Source organism: Miniopterus natalensis, chromosome 5, assembly GCF_054644295.1.
Source record: "Miniopterus natalensis isolate mMinNat1 chromosome 5, mMinNat1.hap1, whole genome shotgun sequence".
NCBI lineage: Eukaryota > Metazoa > Chordata > Mammalia > Chiroptera > Miniopteridae > Miniopterus > Miniopterus natalensis.
This window is the reverse complement of record NC_142085.1, coordinates 38148779-38168197: the sequence shown is the minus strand read 5'-3', so window position 1 is coordinate 38168197 and position 19419 is coordinate 38148779. Positions and strand designations below refer to the sequence as shown.

General features: G+C 34.2%; 1 protein-coding gene and 1 long non-coding RNA gene across 2 annotated transcripts in view; one reads left to right on the top strand and one right to left on the bottom strand.

Moving 5' to 3' along the window:
* Nucleotides 1–1764: 1764 nt before the first annotated feature.
* LCA5 (lebercilin LCA5) lies at nucleotides 1765–18458 on the top strand. The gene is made up of 7 exons (XM_016207360.2): nucleotides 1765–2508; nucleotides 6899–7428; nucleotides 10931–11068; nucleotides 12114–12210; nucleotides 12933–13072; nucleotides 15659–15794; nucleotides 17472–18458. The coding sequence occupies exons 1-7, from the start codon at nucleotides 2310–2312 to the stop codon at nucleotides 18320–18322; spliced, it is 2091 nt and encodes a 696-aa protein (XP_016062846.2). The 5' UTR covers nucleotides 1765–2309; the 3' UTR covers nucleotides 18323–18458.
* Nucleotides 5397–19419, bottom strand: part of LOC107532847 (uncharacterized) — a 195751-nt gene continuing 181728 nt past the window's right edge. Inside the window, exons 4-5 of the long non-coding RNA XR_015714568.1 lie at nucleotides 12737–12780; nucleotides 5397–6422 (exon numbers count right to left, since the gene is read on the bottom strand). This is a non-coding gene — a long non-coding RNA (uncharacterized LOC107532847). The remainder of the gene's footprint in view (nucleotides 6423–12736; nucleotides 12781–19419) is intronic.

Genomic DNA, 19419 nt, shown 5'->3' with positions numbered 1-19419 from the left:
AGATTATAGAATGTTTCCATTCTTGCTGAAGTTCTGTTGGACAGCCCTGCCCTAGAAACCCCTCCCTTTTTAAAATTAGGTGTTTAACTTATTCTGCTGTTAAAAATATAAAAAATTAGGTGTATATATTTATAACCCTCTTTGATAAATGGAAATATACATACTTTTCTCCACCTTTTTATTAATATATCCCAAAGATCACCCCAGACTGCAGAGAATATCAGAGATAGCCCTCATTCCTTTGAAGCTTTCTAGGACCACTTGATGGTCTGGGTGTGTAGGTGTATGTAGCAGTTCCTCAGGGATGGTCGTTCTGATTGTTTTAGGTCTTAACCACTGCAGTGGTGCTGCAGTGAACAGTAGTAGTGCTGTTTAGTGTACGCCTTATTTCATATGTTACTAGAACCACTATACTTTCAACACTAATTTCATCTATGTGATTTTTGTTTCTCCTAATAAAAATATTCTAATTATAAAAATAATCTGATTTCATTTTATTAAAAAATAAAAATATATTGAGAGATGAAATCACCTAAAATTCATGTTGCCCAGACAGACAATATTTTGGTGATACGTACCCTTTGCTTAGCAAATTTTTTTCAGTTCCTGAGTTAAGATTGTATACTCACTATGTTCAGTATTTTTTCAATGAATGTGTGTAGTTGAGATCCCATTGTATATGCCCATTTGAATTTTTCTTTACCACGAGAGTATAAACCTTTTCGTTGTTAACACATTTTGTAAACATTTCTAACAGCTGCATGATATTATGCTGTATTGATTTTTACACTATTGCTCTTAATTATTCCACAATGGTTAGACATTAGGTTGCTTTTTTTTTTTTTTTTTTAATCCTTACCTGAGGATATGTTTTTATTGATTTGAGAGAGAGAGGAAGGGAGGGAGAGAGAAAAACATCAGTGTGAGAGAAACATCAATTGATTACCTCCTGTACTTGTCCCGACTGGGAATCGAACCCACAACCTTTTGGTGCATAGGATGATGCTCCAACCAACTGAAAAACCTGGCCAGGGCCTTCTTTTTTTTCAAATGTACTTCATTAAACACTTGCACATAACTTTTCCCCTATTTTTAGGGTTATCATCTTGGTATCCGGGAATAGAATTATTGGATCAAAGATTAAAAGCATAATTAAAGTTCAATCCATCTTGCCAACATTTTTTCCAAAAATTCTGTGGCTTTTTTTTTTTTTTTTTAATATATCTTTATTGATTTCAGAGAGAGGAAGGGAGAGGGAGAGAGAGAGATAGAAACATCAATGATGAGAGTCATCCATCGGCTGCCTCCTGCAATTCTCCCACCGGGGATAGGCATGTGCCCTGACCGGGAATTGAACCCCGACCTCTCAGATCATAGGTCGATGCTCAACTGCTGAGCCATGCCCTGTGGGGCTGTGGCTCTTTTCTTGATAGCCATTCTGGCAGCATGGAGTGTTGTTTTGAAAAATCTTTGATAATTTGATAGGCTTAAAATGGTGTTTGAGGTTGAGTATTTTTATGTGCCTATCATTTGTATTGCCTGCTATGGATCTTAACATGTATTTGCCCATTTAACTTTTGGCCGCCTATTTTTCTAGTGGGTGGTATGAGGTATTTATTTATGTGTTAAGGATGGTAACCATTTTTCTGTCATGTTGCAGATGTTTTTCATTAAGTGTTTTAATTTGATTAACATTTACATACATACTTTAGTTTTACATTTTTATGTAGTCTTAAATATTTTTCCTTGTTCTTATTAGCAGGCTTGTTCTTACCACCCCACCCCCAAAAGAGATAAAAACTGGTTATTTGATCATTATTCACCTGTTAAAAATCAGCATTTGTATTATAAATTTTAATATTCAAAGGGGTCAAATACAGTAAACATTCATTCAGAAACAATTATGTCAGGCACTTTACATGTTCTCTCTCTCGGCTATGACAGTCTGTCTTTTCTCCAAATACTGTAAATAGCTATGTGTGAAAATATAGATGAATTAAATTATAGCTTCTTTTAAAAACTGTAAGTAGTATGTTATTTTGCTTTTAGTATCTTTCATTGTAGTTAACTGTAGAAATCTATTTCACGAAATGTGATGAGTTTCCTTCCCCCTTCCTTAATTGTAGGGGAAAAAGTGTTTCTTCTGGTTGCTAATGTGAATTGTGGACTACAGATACACAGAGAAAACAGATTGTATAAACACAAATATTTTCACCAGGATCTAAAGACTTAAGCTCTTCAGGCTTGTCTGGATTTTTCTGGAAAAAAGAATCTGTGAAATTATGTGAATAGTGACTTCTTTCAAAACCATGGGGGAAAGAGAAAGAAGTCCAGATACTGACCAAGAAAATAAGGCAGACAAACAGCATTACTGTTATTGTTCATCTGATTTTGAAACTACACCACATTCTTCTGGCCGGTCATCACTGGTCAATCCCTCCTTACCTACAAGTATTAAGGAAAAAAATGCTAAAAAACAAATTTCAGATAGCCAAGTGCATCACCAAGGTAAGCACTTAGACCTAGAAGACTCATTTTGAATTCTTAAGGAAAGCGTGAATGAATGAAACTCTTCTGTTTGTATGTACTGTATATTAGTGTATGCATGGAAATGGACTGATTTACATTTTGAATTGAATATATTTTTATAAATTTATATAAATGTTGCTCATGGCACTGCATATTAGCCTTTGTTATATTCAAAGTCATACTATATACAGAAGAAAGAACCATAGTTAAGGCTCCTTATTTTGTTTTCTTTCTAAATAAGTACTTATTTTGCAGTTTTGGGAGTACTGTAAAAGCAAAACAATCAAATGTTTATATCTTTCTTTGTCTTAATTTTTGAAAAGTAGTGAAAGGCATTTATATTCAGTGGTTAAGGGGCATTTCGTTTAGAATAACATTACTTCCCTTAGGGGTAATGCAGTGCTGACTGCAAAAGTTCAGATTAAACCCAGAAATAGAATTTGGGACTTGAGATCACCAGTCTGTTTTCTATTAAACTGTGTCATAATGGAAACAAGATCAATAAGAAAAATTATTTCTAATTATTAAAGTATTACTAACCTGGAACTGGTACTAGTATACATTTGACTAGGTAATATTCTAGAAACTTCTTTGTCTTAAGAAATCCCTGGTCAAAAAAACCCTCATGCGTACTTAGTAACAAAACATGTAAGGACTATAAGTACACCATTGAAAATGAGCTAAGTTTAATGAGGTGGTTATACTATGTGTTAATAAATGCGGCACAACTATAACAGCAGTAGCTTAGGATGATGAGAGTTTAGATTGTGAGGCATGGAGTGGCGAAATTGAAATCTGAAAAGCGAAATAGGCCAGGTCATGAAACACCTTGAATCCTGTGCTAATACAGTGATTGTTTCTGTGGGGAAATAGTTAACCATTGAAAAGATTTAAGCAGGGGTATAATTAAAATTGCCTGTATAAGTTCTTACTTTGAAAAATAATGTTTGCTTTTTAAAAATCTACAAGAATATGTTCTTTTTGAAAGCAACCCTTTCATGGACCCCTGATCTAGCTTCCCAGGGACGTTCATACTTTTTAACAATCTGGTGCCCTTCCTTCCGACCCCCCCCCCCCCACACACACACACTTTTTGCAGTACAATGGTGCAGGATTTCGGTCTCTTCCTCCAGCCTGTCTCAGTGTGAGCCTCTTGTTTTGATTTTGTGGTTGAGAGCATAATCTGATATTAGACTTTTGCTCTATGTAATTAAGAACAAATAGATCTTAGGGTTGAACTTTGGAAAATGCATATTTATTCCCAAGAAATAATTTACATACCTAGGGAATTATTGGTAGGAATACTTTGATTTTTCACTCCTTCCCAAGAGCAGCTTTGGAGGCCACCCAGTTAATGAGTCAGAACTTCTTAGGCCTTATCTTATTTGAGAAGATAATTGAGAAAAAGCTGTGAAAAACTGTAGAAACCTATTTCACGAAATGTGATGAGGTCTGACATCACCTGTAAAAATTTCAGTCATTGTCTTCACTCTGACTTGTACAGTTTGCTGCTTTGCATTGTCTTCTGAATTAAAATCTGTGGTAATTTGTCTACCTTAGATCAAGCAACAGGACTAAATTGATACCTTCCTTTAAACACTAAGTTAATTTCCCTTGATTTAAGTTGCAATCACCAGTGTAGACTAAACTAAGGAAAGAACAAATATGATTAAAACAGTATCTTGAACACTTGAATTTGTGGATTTGCATATTTGATAATTATTTCTTTTTCCTTTTCATATTATCTAAAAAAATAAAATTGTGCTCTATGAGAAGTTATAAATAATGATAAAATTTAATAGTTTAGGTTATGCATGTTTCTATATTGCACACTCTATTTCTTTATCAGTAAAATAAACATTGAGTTTTTGGTAGACATAGTTTATCTTTATTACATGTTTTTTAAATGTTATATATATTTTTTTAATCCTGAAAGAAGGAAAAAAGCATTATTTTCTCACTTTTTTTCTTTTTAAATATATCTTTATTGATTTCAAAGAGAGGAAGGGAGAGAGACAGAAACATCAATGATGAGAGAGTCATTGATTGGCTGCCTCCTGTATGCCCCCCACTGGGGATCAAATCCATAACCCCGGCATGTGCCCTGACTGGGAATCGAACCTCAATCTCCTGGATCATAGGTCGATGCTCAACCTATGAGCCATGCCATCCGGGCTCACCCTCTTTTTGGTGGTGAGTTAAGGGGCAGATGAAGAATGATATCCATGGCAGTCAGTCATATTTTATTAACACTACATTTCATCTTGATAGTTTTAAAAATGAAAATCAAGAAGGTAGATGAAATCTGGTAAATATTTTTGAGTTCAGGTTAAGCATACTTTTGTTAATCAGTTTGTAGTCATGCAAATAAAATATACTAAAAGCAAGTGTTCAGATTTTTAAGATGTCAAAAAGCTGCTTTTGGGAGCCCTTTCTGTCTGACTGAATACCTGAATTAAAATAGTAGTAGAACATTTTTATGCTGATTCTTATATAGGCCTCAACTTTGAAATAAAACAGATTTCTATTGATAGGAAATCTTGTTTGCTGAGCAGTATAACTTTATACATAAAAATCAGAGATTTGGAATGATTAATGTTCATCTTTATGTATAACCATTTTTATATATAAAGTTTCTGTCCTTCCAAGAGCTGAGTACATATTCCATAATAGCAATATAGATACCAAAACTTTCTTAACTCTGTATGTTGGAAAAGGAAGAAAATTGAAATGATGGACTCTCCAATTTAGGATTGAAGTATTGCTGTTCAATGGAAATAAAATTCAAGTCACACATATCTTTTTAGTAACCCACATTAAAAAGGTGAACTTAATTTTAATAATATATTTTATTTAACCCAACATATCCAAAATATCAATTTTAAATATCGTTAATATGAAACACTGTGTGTGAAATATTCTCCATTCTTTTCTAAGGCAGAGGTGTTTTAATTTCAGGGTGCATTTCACGGCTGTGGCGTATTTCAGTTTGTACCACCCCTACTTCAAATTTCTCAGTAGTCAATGTAGCTAATTACTACAATATTGGATAGTATAGTTTGGAAGTTACAAGTAGGTTTTCCCTCCTTTTTATTACCACTTCCTTTGATATATTCAAGCATTATTAGAGTTGGAATCCCAAATCAGTATACATTCAGAACACCTTCTTTATAAAGTTTCATTAAAAAGAAGATTATAATGTTAAATTGTAAATACTATTGGTTAAATCTTTGCTTGTTTGCATAATGGAATCGGTATTTATGGCTGGTGAGATAGGTTGGATTTCCTAGTTTTGTGTGGGTTTTTTTTGTTTGTTTTTTTTTTACTCTGGCATGCATTTCCTTCTTGAAAAAAATACGTTGGAGATTAAAGTTCATTATTCTTAACTGTGGCAGACATCCAGAAGCCTCTTTTAAAGAGCAGGTGTTCTCTATATAGAGGCCTAAGTTTAATGAATTTTTAGTAAAAATAACATTCCAGATTTTTGTGAAATATTGAGATTAATATGTACACTTTAAGGATTTCAAATGCTTATATTTTTAGGATGTAGTATTTAGTTTTTATCTTGTTCTTAAATTATGTCAGATGTTTTTGATATGAACATCACACAAAAGAAAGCCCCTGAGAAAGCATTTAGAATCACATCGGTACTGCTGAAGTGTTTTTCATTTTCAATCACTAATAAATGGGATTAAGTTCTTATTACTGACAGAGAATATTTGTGGAGAACTTTGTTTTACAAGCATACTTCATTTAATCTTCAAAACAGCATAATTATGTAGGTGGTATTATCCTCATTCTGTGGGTGGGGAAATAGACCTGCAAAGGTTTAGTTGAATTGACCAAGGAGTTATTAAGTGGTAAATCTTCTCACTGTACAACATGTTGTCATCCTGTTTCACCAAAGAAAGAAAAAGAGTTATAATTAATTTAGAAAAAAACTTACATTTCCACATGTCAAATATCTTGGCACAGGTGACTTGAATGTCACAATGTGTTTGTCCAGTGTTTATTGGGTATCATGCTAATGCTGATGATGCCCATATTCGAATTCTGACTTGCCATTTTATTATAAAGTTACAAATGGTAAGTCCCGATACTGCCACCTTTTAAAGCAATGTAAAATAATTCCTTATAAACTATTGTTATGTCATTTTGATGGATCAGAATATTCTTGGCCTTTTTAAAAAGATTCCAAGCTTTTATTAATAGAAACATTATATTAAGAGCTCTAAATAAAGTCTAATATTTAAATATTATAAAATCATATTTTAAGGAACAGAATAACTGTTATGGGTCCACTTGTTAGAATGAAAAATAATACATTTGGTACAGCTTTCACTTTCCATTATTACTGTTTCTTTTTTAGCCTCTAGGAAACGAAGTCCTAAGCGTTCACCAAACAGAAAGGGAGTCCGAGTGGGATGTCGCTCCCAGAGCCTCAGTAGGGAGCCACCTCGGAAAGATACTGATCTCGTTACAAAACGGGTTCTTTCTACAAGACTGCTAAAAATCAATGACTTGCAGAACGAAGTAACTGAACTCCAGGTCAAGTTAGCTGAGCAGCTAAAAGAAAATAAGGCTTTGAAAAGGCTTCAATACAGACAGGAGAAAGCCCTGAATAAGTTTGAAGATACAGAAAATGAAATCTCACAGCTTATTGCTCGTCATAACAATGAGATTACAGCACTCAAAGAACGCTTAAGAAAATCTCAAGAGAAAGAACGGACAACTGAGAAAAAGATGAAAGATACAGAATGTGAACTCTATAGGACAAAATTTTCCTTACAAAAACTGAAAAAGATCTCTGAAGCTAGACACCTACCTGAACGAGATGATTTGGCAAAGAAACTAGTCGCAGCAGAGTTAAAATTAGATGATACTGAGAGAAGAATTAAGGTAAAATTTCTACAGCTTCTAATTGTGCTCTTTTGTATTATTTTTCATTGGACATTTAATGTGCTCTATTAAGATTGCTTATTGCAGTTCATCATTTGCTTGGAAATGAAGACTATCTTTTTAGTATTTTCTTTCTCAGTTAAGAGATTGGGAAAACTTTAACATTTAAGAGAAAGATGCAAAAGATTAAGGGCCACATGTTAATGGATGAATGTTTAATTCTGTGGATCATAGTCATTTGGGGGAAATACACTGTTTGATTATCTGATTGTTTCTCTAAATTGAAAATACTATAATAGTTGTAGTGTATAAAACTGACATTTTGGGGCCATTGTATGAAAATTGCCACATGAACAATACTTTGTTTTCACTTTGAACATTTCTCAAAGACATCTTTTGGGCAGGTGTGCCCCTACTCCCCAAAATGAAAACTGATATGAAGCATAGGTGGAAGAATGTTGAGTTACTAGTCTGAGAATACAGCAGATCTTTAAAAGAAAAAAAAATTTTTTCTTGAAATGAGAGAGGAAAAGTGTACTACCCCATCACTGTTACACAGGGAACCTATATTAGATACTACCTGCTATAAATGTATCAAATGGAAGCCCTGAGTTAGGGCTTAGAATTGACATGTAGTTTGGAAAGCAAAGGTAAGGAAGAAGTCTGGAATGATGCCTGCTGAAAAGAATGTGTATTCTGCCGCTGTTGAATGGAATGTTATATCTTTTAAGTCCAGTTCTAAAGTGTGGTCCAATTCCAACATTTACTTATTGATTTCCTGCCTGGCCAGTCTTTCCATTGCTGATAGTGAGGCATTAAAGTCCCCTAGTATTATTGTATTGTCTTTTTCTCTATTAAGATTCATTAGTATTCGCTTAATATATTTCAGTGCTTGGGCATTTGGAGCACATATATTTATGATTGATTGTTACATCTTCTTGATGTTTTGACCCCTTTATCATTATGTAATGATCTTCTTTGCCTCTTGTTACCCTTTTTGGTTTGAAATCTGTTTTGTCTGATAGAAGGATGGCTGTCCCTGCCGTCTTTTGATTTCCATTTGCTTGGAATATCATATTCCATCCTTTCACTTTGAATCTCCATTCTTTCACTTGAGTCTGCATAAGTCTCCTGTTGGCAGCATCTAGTAGGGTCTTTTTTTTACCCATCCACCCCCTCTGTACCTTTCGATTGGTGAGTTCAATACACTTACTTTTAAGTTGATTATTGATATGTAAGAATTTACTACCACCATTTTACCTTTTTCCTTCTGGTTATATTGTCTTTCCATTGTTTCTTTTTCCATCTATTTCTGTCTACCTTTGTAAGTTTGGTGGTTTTCCAGGTGAATTTGTTCAGTCTCCTCCCTTTTTTTATGTTTCATATCTCTGGTCTAGATATTTGCTTTGTGGTTACCATGAGGTTTACCTAAAACATCCCAAAGATAAAACAGTCCTTTGTCTGCTGATAGCAATTTATTTTTATTCACTTGTAAATGTTCCATCTTTTTACCCTCCCCCTCTTATATTTTTGATGTCACAAATTCTTTTTATGCTGTGATTTTGTTACCAAGTTGTAGCTGTAGTTATTTTTAATGTCCTTTTCCTTTAAACTTTATGCTATAATTGTTTAATATTACTATTCTAAAAAAGTTAGTTTTATAATTCTGACTGTCACCTTAATCAAAGTTCTGTGTACTTTTGTTTTTTCATTTTGACCTGAAGAGCTCCTTTCAACATTTCTTGTAAGGTAGGTCTAGTGGTGGTGAATCCTCACAGCTGTTGTTTGGAAAAACCTTATTTCTCCTTCGTATCTGAAGGGTAACTTTGCTAGATAGAGTATTCTTGGCTGGCAGTTTTAGTCTTTCAATATTTTGAATATGTCCTTTCACTCTCTCCTCACCTAGAGAGTTTCTGCTCGCAATCGCCTAACGTGCATTCTCTTGTAGGTTAGTAGGGAGTCTTTTCCTCCCAACGGCTGCCTTTAAAATACATTTTCATTGACTTTTGATAGTTTTAATATAATGTGACTTGGAGAAAGTCTTTTTGTGTTGAGATAATATGCTGTTTTATTAGCTTCATGGACTTGAATGTACAATTCCTTTCTCGGGTTTGGGAATTTCTCAGCTATTATGTCTTTAAATAAGTCTCTACTCTGTTTTCCCTCTCTTCTTTTGGTTTACCTGTTGATCTGATGTTGGCTCTTTTAATGCAGTCTGACAATTCCTGTGGGGTTTCTTCACTTTTAAAAACCGTACTTCTCTGTCCCATCTGACTTGCTTTGTTTCTTGCGCTTTGTAATGCATCCTTCATAGTTTATTCAGTTCTTCGGCTCCAGAATTTGTTTGGTTCCTTTAGAATTTCAGTGTCTTTGGTAAAGGACTTCTGTCCATTAATTTTATCCTGAAATCATTGGATTTCTTCATAACAATTATTTTGGATTCTTTATCAGTGAGATCACAGTTTTCCATATTTGGGGGTTTGGTTGCTAGAAAATTGTCATTTTCCTTTTGTGATATTGTTACCATAATTTTTCATTGTATCTGATGAAAAGTCTCTCTGCTGCTGCATTTGATGTAGTGAACACCTTTGATCACTTTGATTCTAACAGTTCAACAGGTCGTAATTAGGAGGCTTTCTTTTATTTAAAAAAAAAGCTAGAGGGGAGGTGTGTGGTTTTGGTGTGCCCAGGTAGGGGGATGGTCTGTGGGTGGATCTTTTGCCAGTATCCTGGAGCATCCAGAAGGAAACCTATTCCTTCATCTCTGTCTGCCTTCTTCCCTTTCTGTTTCCTCCACAAAGTGACTGTGGTCTCTTCTCAGATAGAGCAATGGGTTCCTGCAGCATGCACAGCAGGGTAGACCTTCCACTCACTACCTTCTCCCTTTACCTCCTCTGCAGCCTTTTCTGAGACCCAGTCCACCCATTTTTGGATGTACAGGCGGACAAATCTCTTGAGTATCTTGGTGTGCTGTGCAGAGAGGTGCTTTTGTTCCATTATGAATGTCCCATTAGTTTTAAGTCAAAGGGGAGAAAAAAAGGAATGACTCAAGCCACCACGATGCTGACATTACCTAAAAGAAAATATTTTAACATAAATTCTTTCATAAATTTCATGGAACATGTTGAAGGCCATGGAAATGTCTATTGTTTTTATTTAGAAATATTTTATAAGGTAATCTCTGCACCTTGAATAGTGCTGTTTCATATCTATTTGCCCAAACAATGATTCTCAAAAGCCCATGTTTCTCGTCACATCCTTTAGCTGTCTTTTGCTCCTAACTTAAATGACTGTTCATGTACGTGTCAGACAAATGCTTAAGAAATTAATAGCTAAGTATTAAATTGTTGGTCAGCCTGTTTCACAGTTTATTTTGTTTACGAATACTAATCCCAGCTTGGTTTGTATGTCTTGTACAGTACTAGGGAAAAAAAGTCACTTTGATGCTAAGTGCAGTGTTTTACAGTTGAATTATTTTTGTTTATTTGTACACATATCATAGGAACTATCAAAAAACCTTGAACTGAGTAATAACAGCTTCCAACGACAGTTGCTTGCTGAAAGGAAAAGGGCATATGATGCTCATGATGAAAATAAAGTGCTTCAAAAGGAGATACAACAACTGTATTACAAATTAAAGGTAAACACTTTATTTCTCTCTATAATATCTATTAGATGAAAACTCAATATTTTACAACACTGTTACTTTTCATATTTGTAAATGGTACAATATCATTTATGAAATTCCAATATCATCTTTTGCACATATAAAGAAAAAGTTTGTTAATATCATCACTATAACACATGTTAAAAATGAAACATTGAATACACTAATAGGAATGATATAACTGAAATAAGTTATAAAATCCTGGATGAAGTTATTGGAAATAGTGTTTTTCTCTCACATGGTTGAATAATCCAGTGTTCTTCCTCAGGTAACCACATGCTTGATTATTTTTTAAGTTATTTTAAATAATGCTCTTAATTTTCAGTGTCTATAGGAAGCATTCAAATTAGTTAATTTTGTTAAAACAGGTGTTCTTTTAATTCTTTCCTGAGCTCATTGATGGGTTGAAATTTTGTGCAAAATTTAATGTTTATATATTACCTTGTATAGAATTTTTACTTTGTTAATCAAATTATGAGAGAAGGCTATAGTCCCAAAACACTTGTGTCAAGAGTGGTGGTGTTTTTTTAAAAAAGCTCTAATTTTTAACTCATTAATAATTTATAAGTCACATTTGAGAAATGCTAACTAAATTCTTTGTCTCTGTTGCTAAGCCTGGAAGACAGTTTAGGACAATACTAGCTCTATCAGGTAGGAGTAGGTAGAAAATGAATTTTGCCTTATTTTCTCTCATTTTTTTGACTGCCATTATACAGAGTGTCCTCCCAAAATGTATACACACTTTAACAGCTGATAGCTCAATTTTGAAAATGAAGTGTATTTTAATAAACATTGCCTTTATCATTATTCAAAGTGTGTGTATACATTTTTGGGGACACCCTATATATTGAACTTTGTAGGGAGAATCATTGTTCTACCCTAACCTAAATGCCCTAGAGACATTCTTAAAAAGGGAAACTGAACTAGGTATTCGAGTTTGGTAAGTAAAGTACCAACTGACAAGGTGGTAATTTTTGTTTTGAGACTCTGTGTCCTTAATTATTGGGTTTGTTTTCAGGAAAAGGAGAGAGAACTGGATATAAAAAACATATATTCTAATCGTCTACCAAAGTCTTCTCCAAAGAAAGAAAAAGAACATACATCAAGAAAAAATGGTATAGTAGCTATTGTTGTTGGAAACACGTGGCAGCTATTACTAATAGCAAAATAAATTCTGAAATGGAAGGAAGGCAAAGGGGAAAGAACTTCATTGAAATAAATTTGTTTCCTTTAAGCTACTGACTAACTTAATATTTAATATTAAATAGTTTTTCAACTTTCTCAAGTTTTTCTTGAGTTCACAAGTTATATTTGACATAATTTATAAAAAGTTTTGCTTTATAAGCATACCCCAAACTAGATACTATATTATACTGTAATGAACCTACCTAGAACCTTTGTTTATATGTCACCTAGCTTTAACAGTTGTACATTTTACTAATTTTATTTTATCTATTTTTTTTACTTTCTTCCCAGAGTATTTTAAAGCTAAGTCCAGCTATTTTATTTCACTCATAAATACTCACTTTGGTATTGTTGTACAATATCTTTTTTTTAAAAAAACAAAAGTATAATTTCCCTCTTCTGTAAGTTACAAAAAAATTAAAAGCATAAACTTTGTAGAAGCTTAATAGGATTTACCTGTCAGAATTGTCCTCAGATTATAACGTAATTGCCAGTAAATCCTAGAAACAGAAATATTAATGTGAGTACTCATGGAGCTGAGCAAAATATGCATTATCTCATTTAGATAATAAATATATATACCAGCTGAATTCCATATATCTTAGCAATGTTTAATACAATTAGAAAAACTCTTTTATAATTTTCATGATAGCTGCTTGCCAGACTGATAATACATACCAGTGTACAAAAGGAGTACAAACCAGTGAAGACTTCAACATAGAAGAATTTCCTATTACACCACAAACAGTTATGTGTTATGAAAACAAATGGGAGCCTGAACGTCTGTCTTTGGTGAGTTTAGCAATATGATCAGGTGCCAAACTCCACGTGTGAAGTTATTCCTGCAACACAGTAGCAAACATTTTAAAATTTCAGCAGTGACTAATACTACATCTGTAACTATGCAACTAGCCTTTCAGAGAGACAGATAACATCTGTATATTTTTATTAAATTCCTTTGAATTGACTCTTAGTTCACGTTGCGTCTTTCACATGCTTCAGGGAGGTAGATTTACCTTCTGTGTAGGAGGTGGAAGGGAAGAAAAATTTACTTTCTAAGTTTCTTACCTTGTGTGTACCACAGTGGTCTCTAAAAATCCTCCTTGCTTTTATATTTAAAAGCAAAGTGTAGTAGCTTTCAAATGACTTCTTAGAATTTGACTACATTTAATTTGGGGGACCTTCTATGTAAGAGCATTTTACAAGTTAGATGAAAGGCAAGCAAAGTAATTGTGGTGGAATCCAAATTAGTGGCATTCTGTGTTTGTGTGTGTGTGTGTGTGTGTGTGTGTATATGTTGGACCTTCATTTAAGTTATGTTCTGAATACTGGAAGGTCCTTTTCTGTAAGAGGTTTTTCTCTTCAGTTTAAAATCCAAAGGAAATATATACCAGAGAACCATCATATTTTAATAATCCTATATTTTTGTGCCTTGTAAGTTTCCCCATTACTCTAAGATCTCTTCTTGTACAAAACAGAAAGGATGGACTGATTTGGTTCCTGTGTGTATTCTGGCTTATGTTTTTTACAATTTAGACAAGTTAGCTGTATCTGCTGTGTTTCTTCCTACATTTGCACTATAATTGAGATTAGAGATCATGATAATTTTTCTTTTTTAAAGGATAAAATATGGAATAGCAGAGTAATTCTTAACTTTAATATATGTTTCAGCAGGAGGAACAGCAGCTTGATATAGTGAAGAGAGTATAGCCTTGGAATTAACACTGCTTTTCAGTTAAATTGTGGTTCTGACATTTTAGTTGTGTGACTTCTTGGAGTTTCAATTTCCTAATGTATAAAATGGGAGTGCATTACCTTTTAGGGGTGTGGTAATAACTAATCATGAAGTTTGAAATTTATGAAGTTCTTAATACTGATCCTGCCACTTTAAAGGGCCCTCAGCAAATGGGAGCTATGTAAAGAACAGGTCAAGCTGCTTTTAGAAAGAGACCCAGAATACAGTGGCTCACACAAAATATTAGTTTCTTTTTCTGGTCAGTAGGTAGTCCAGAATAGGTAGACAGCTTTATTCCATGGTAGTCATCCTCTGTCTTACTGCTCTTCCATCTTAAAGGGTACAGTGGCACCTCGGTTTTCGAACATCTCTGTGGACGAACGTTTCGGTTTAGGAACGCCATAAACTGGAAGGAAATGGTACCTCGGGAGTCCAATGTGCCACACAGCTCCCGCTGAGGGCAAGATCCCGAGGCCTAGCTGTCGGCTGTTGATCCCTCGGTTTTCGAACATTTCAGAACTCGGTCTTCTGGAATGGATTACATTAGAAAACTGAGGGACCACTGTATAGTCCTCTTGTCCAGCTGGCGTGGCTCAGCAGTTGAGCATCAACCTATGATTCAGGAGATCGAGGTTTGATTCCTGGTCAGGGCACATGCCCGGGTCGCAGCCTCAATCCTTAGTCGGGGGCATGCAGGAGGCAGCCCATCAATGATGACACTCTCATCATCTATGTTTCTAGCTCTGTCTCATCCTCTCCCTTCCTCTCTCTGAAATCAATAAAGATATATTTATTTATTTTTAAATGGTTAAAATAAAATAAAAACACACAAAAGCATAGTCCTCTTCTATGCTTGGAACTGGCTCACCACCCCTATGAGAAAGTGAAGGGCAAGCAGCTTTTGCTTTTATAAATATCAGAAGTTGTATATGTATTTACACCCATACCCTGCTGGTCCTGTCTAGCTGTAAGGGAGGCTAGTCAATGTTGTCTCCAGTTAAGCAGCCTATGGTCTGCTAAAACTCAGGTATTTTCTAATTAAAAGGAAAAAGGGGGAAATGGATACTAGGGGACAGTGCTCTATTATACAAGTCTACTAATAATATTTTACTTTTATTAAGAAAAATTACACACGTGAAAGGGACCATAAGAAACTAGGAATTTAAGTTTATATTTTTGATTTAAATATTACAAAATTAATTGAAGGCTTTGGGCCTAATGGTATAGGTGAGACTCAAATTCTTATATGAACTTGAAATATTGAGTGTAATTGTCTCTTCCTGTATTATAGTTCAACATCATCTCAATTGGCCTTTATAGTTGGTTAATAGCCTTTCTGGTTAATGGAATTAATCAGATTGTGTTGTGAAATGTACAAAGCCAGGATATTGACTTTACTTCTATTATATTGGTTTTGATATAGCTTATAAATGCTTCTTTAAAATTTTAACTAAAGTAAGAAATAAACCTGTGTGCTTTTGAGCATCTTTCAAAGGGCATTAACTTCTGACTTACTGATCTATTATTTGAAAATTTGCTTTAATTTCTCAGTTGGTATCATGCTTAACTTAATGAGAGATCTACAATATTTAAGTAACTCCTTTTTTTTCATGTCAACTTGCTTTTTTTTTAATGTGTACTAGGACCTGAAATCTCATGGGAGAGATGAGCATGAAGAAGCAGGGATTCTAACCCCAGTTGTGGAAAGAGAAGAAAATTTTGTTAAAGCTCATGGAATCCATGTTATAAAACAAGAGACTGAGAAGCTGGAAGATGATGGTAAGAGTTTAAGCAAGTGATGAGTCCACACCCCCTAATACCTTCCAGCTGAAGAGTGAATTGGATATTCAGAGCGAGAAAAGACTGATGCAGTGGTAGAGGACGTTCTTTCAGGAACCACAGACATTTGAATGAAGTTACTAAGGAAAGAAAAAATGAAAACTATTTCAGTAGCTCTTTGGGGTTAGGGAAAAAGGACCAAGTTAGCTCAGAAAATTCAGACGAGGGGAAAAATTCTTCGTGTATTAACTAAAGATTAAGATATAACTGAAGTACAGCCCTCTTTATTGGCTTGACCTTGAATCTCTAGTATGTAGATGAGCCCAAGCATTAAAATCAATGAATTGTAAGGTCCTGAATCTATTCCTATAATTTTTCTTTGGTTTTAAAATGTAAAGTAAATCTTTAACATGTTCAACCATTAGTGTGGAAGTTTAGTGAACCAACTCCTATGGAAATTCAGGAATAAATTCATTTTCATCTGGAAAAAATGTCTTAAAGGTATAGGTGAGACTAATACTTTGACTGTATTTTATTAGTTATATAGTAGCTACTTACAGAGAAATCCTTTTCCCCCTTAAAGTTAATGGATCATAAAATCCTGACTAATTGTTTTAAATACACCCCCCCCCCCACACACACAAGTACATTCACTAATTTAAGTAACAATATAACAGTTGCATAGAAGCTATATTTACATCACTATCGGCTAATCCACAAAGGGAGATGCTTTTCATGTTAAACTGTAGAATAGAAAATTAAGGTGTTATGTTCAATTCTGTCTAGGTACCAGGAAAAGGAATAGACTGTAACTTTTCAACTGATATTTTTATTGGAGTTGATATGGAATGATCTCTGACATCACTGAGAATGTATGCCATTTACTAAAATTACCAAATGCATAGTGTTCTTACATATGTTAATATTTTTTTTATTTGGAAATAATTTCAGAATTATAGCAAAGCAGCAATAATAGCCAAAGAAATGTTTAAGTTGTATACCTCATGCATATACCCTAAAATACTTTCGGGTACATTTCTCCAAAATAAGGACAGTATAGTTTTCAACCTCAGTAAATTTGACTTTGATACAACCCATTTGTCTAGTCTGCTGTCTATATTAGTTTTGTAAGCTGACATAGTATTGTCCTTTATAACATTTTCTTAGCTTTATAAAAAATACTTTGTGAGATTGATATTACTGATGAATACAGACCCATTTTTTAAAAAATAGAATGTTCCTCATTTGTAGTTTATCTGAAGCTTTCTCTTAATTAGATTCAGGTTAGTGCATCTTCCATCAGAATACTAAGTAAGTGATATGTCTGTATGACATCCAGAGGTTCAGTTTACTTTTAAATTTAAAATAAGTGTTTTTCCTGTTACCTTCCATTCGGTGTGCAGTTCAGTAAAAAAAAAGAGACCCTCTTCCCTACCTCTAAATTGAAGAACAAAATTTTTCTTTAAATGTGAATCTTAAGTGCAATATACATTAAGTATATTCTTTTTAAATCCCAGAATATCAAGTACAGAAATGAAGTTTATGGTGTCCATTTTCACTATACTGGTAATACCCAAATTAAATAAAGACTGCTGTTTTGTAAAAGATGAGAGTTGGTTTCCTGTTTAAAAATATTGACTGTTACAAATTTCAATGTTAAAATTTGATTTCATACAGAATGGGAAAGAGAAGAACCTGCAAAAAAGCAAAAAGTAAAGACATCTATGCTGGAGAGAGAAGAAAAGCCAGCATTGGAAACTGGAAGATACCAAGTAGAAATGTACCAAATTCAAAATATTGATATATTGGCAGAAGAGGAAGAAGAAAGACTGAAGAGAGAACTGCTACTTGCTAAACTGAATGAAATCAGCAGAGAACAAGATTCTCAGAATCTCAAATGTCCTCCTCTGCCATTGCTCCCTAATTTGGAATCTAAACTGCGCTCCCCAAAGAGAAGCCCCAAAACATACATGTTCTCTGAATCCTCAGAGAGATTAGTTAATGGGCATCACTTGCAAGACATCAGTCTTTCAACTTCAAAAGGAGATGGTCAGAATCCAGGGAGTAGCAGAAGCCCAGTCTCTCCAAATGAGCTTGTATTTGGCAGCTACGTGCCTTCATTTGCAAAAAATTCAAGGAAGTCAAGTCCACTTAGCCAAAAAAGTTGCCTTTTGGATTTCCAAAGAAACGGTATAGAGAAATTTAGCAAAGACAATGCAGATTTAACTACAAGAAAAGAGAAAAAAGCTAATCTGATGGAACAGCTATTTGGTGCCAGTGCCAGCAGCACCATTTCCTCTAAAAGCAGTCGCCAGAATTCTCTGGCTGCCAACAAAGGAGACTTTGACCCTTTAAATGTTCGCCCTGGGGACAGAAGCAGCAGGGGTAGACAACGTGAAGACGATGACTTTTTCCTCAGCGAAGGAAGAAGTTTTAATCCAAGCAGACACAGATTAAAAAACCAAAAAGCCACAGGACAAGCAGTTGATTCTGTAGAAGATGAAATTGAGGATGTAGGACTGAGATGACTGACTAGAGTATATATTTTTTTCCAATTGTAAATATTATATTTTAATACAGTATATATTATCAACATGTAGACTTTTTAATATTGAAAAGTCCTTATTAAAGAATGATTTTAATAGAAAAATACAGTAAAAATAAAAATAGGGAGAGTATATCACACCACGTAGCTAGTTTGCCAAGAATGAAGGAGGCTCTTTTGAGTGAAACCAAAAATAGAGATATATCTTACTTAGTGTTACTTTATTTACACATAGGTTTTACCTCTTAAATCAGCTCTATGGGAGGTTTCACTCCAGTGGAGTTCACTTTCTGTTTTTAATCCCTATTTATTTATTTGTACTTAGCTCAATGAGGATTATGACCCAAATAGCCTTCCTGCTGATTACTGAACGTAAATTAAGGGTGAGAAACTCTGTGTTGGGAAGTGTAACTCCAGATGGGTGCTACTTTGAACCAGATCTTCAATGGGTCAGGGTGGAGGTCCCTTCCTTACAGGGCAAGGCTGAGCTACTTTTAAGTGGAAGCAGTCACCACATTGGGATTTCCTATCCTTTGGAAGGAACCAGAGTTAAGTGCTACTCATTTCTTAATTACAAGTCTCATTAAATTACCTACAACTGTGCTAACATACTGGTTGAATTCAGAAGACACTTATTTGTTTACATGGATAATTCTTCTGACACGGCTCCCAGTGTAATCAGTAATTCCTCTCCTTGTTCTTTTATACTTTGAGAATCTTCCAACATAGAAAGATTTTCAGTTTAATTTTGTTTCCAAAGTAACGTAACTTGGAAATTTTAATATATACTATTAAGATTTGAACTTACTGTCAAACTAAAAAGACAATGATAGTGTAAGACTATTGTACTTACAGGACTAATTTTAAAGCAAACTTGGTTAAAGGTATTTTAGAAATGGGGTTTCTCCCTTGCAGTGTAGGGTGGATATTTTTCTGTTGAAATGCATTTGCATTAGTTTTCTGCTCTTTGTAGCTCACTTTTTCTGCAAAGGACTTTATGACCTTGGATTATGCTGGATATGATTGGTCTTTAAGTAGCAGTAATACAGTACCAACCAAGGAGAGTTTTCTGTTAACTGT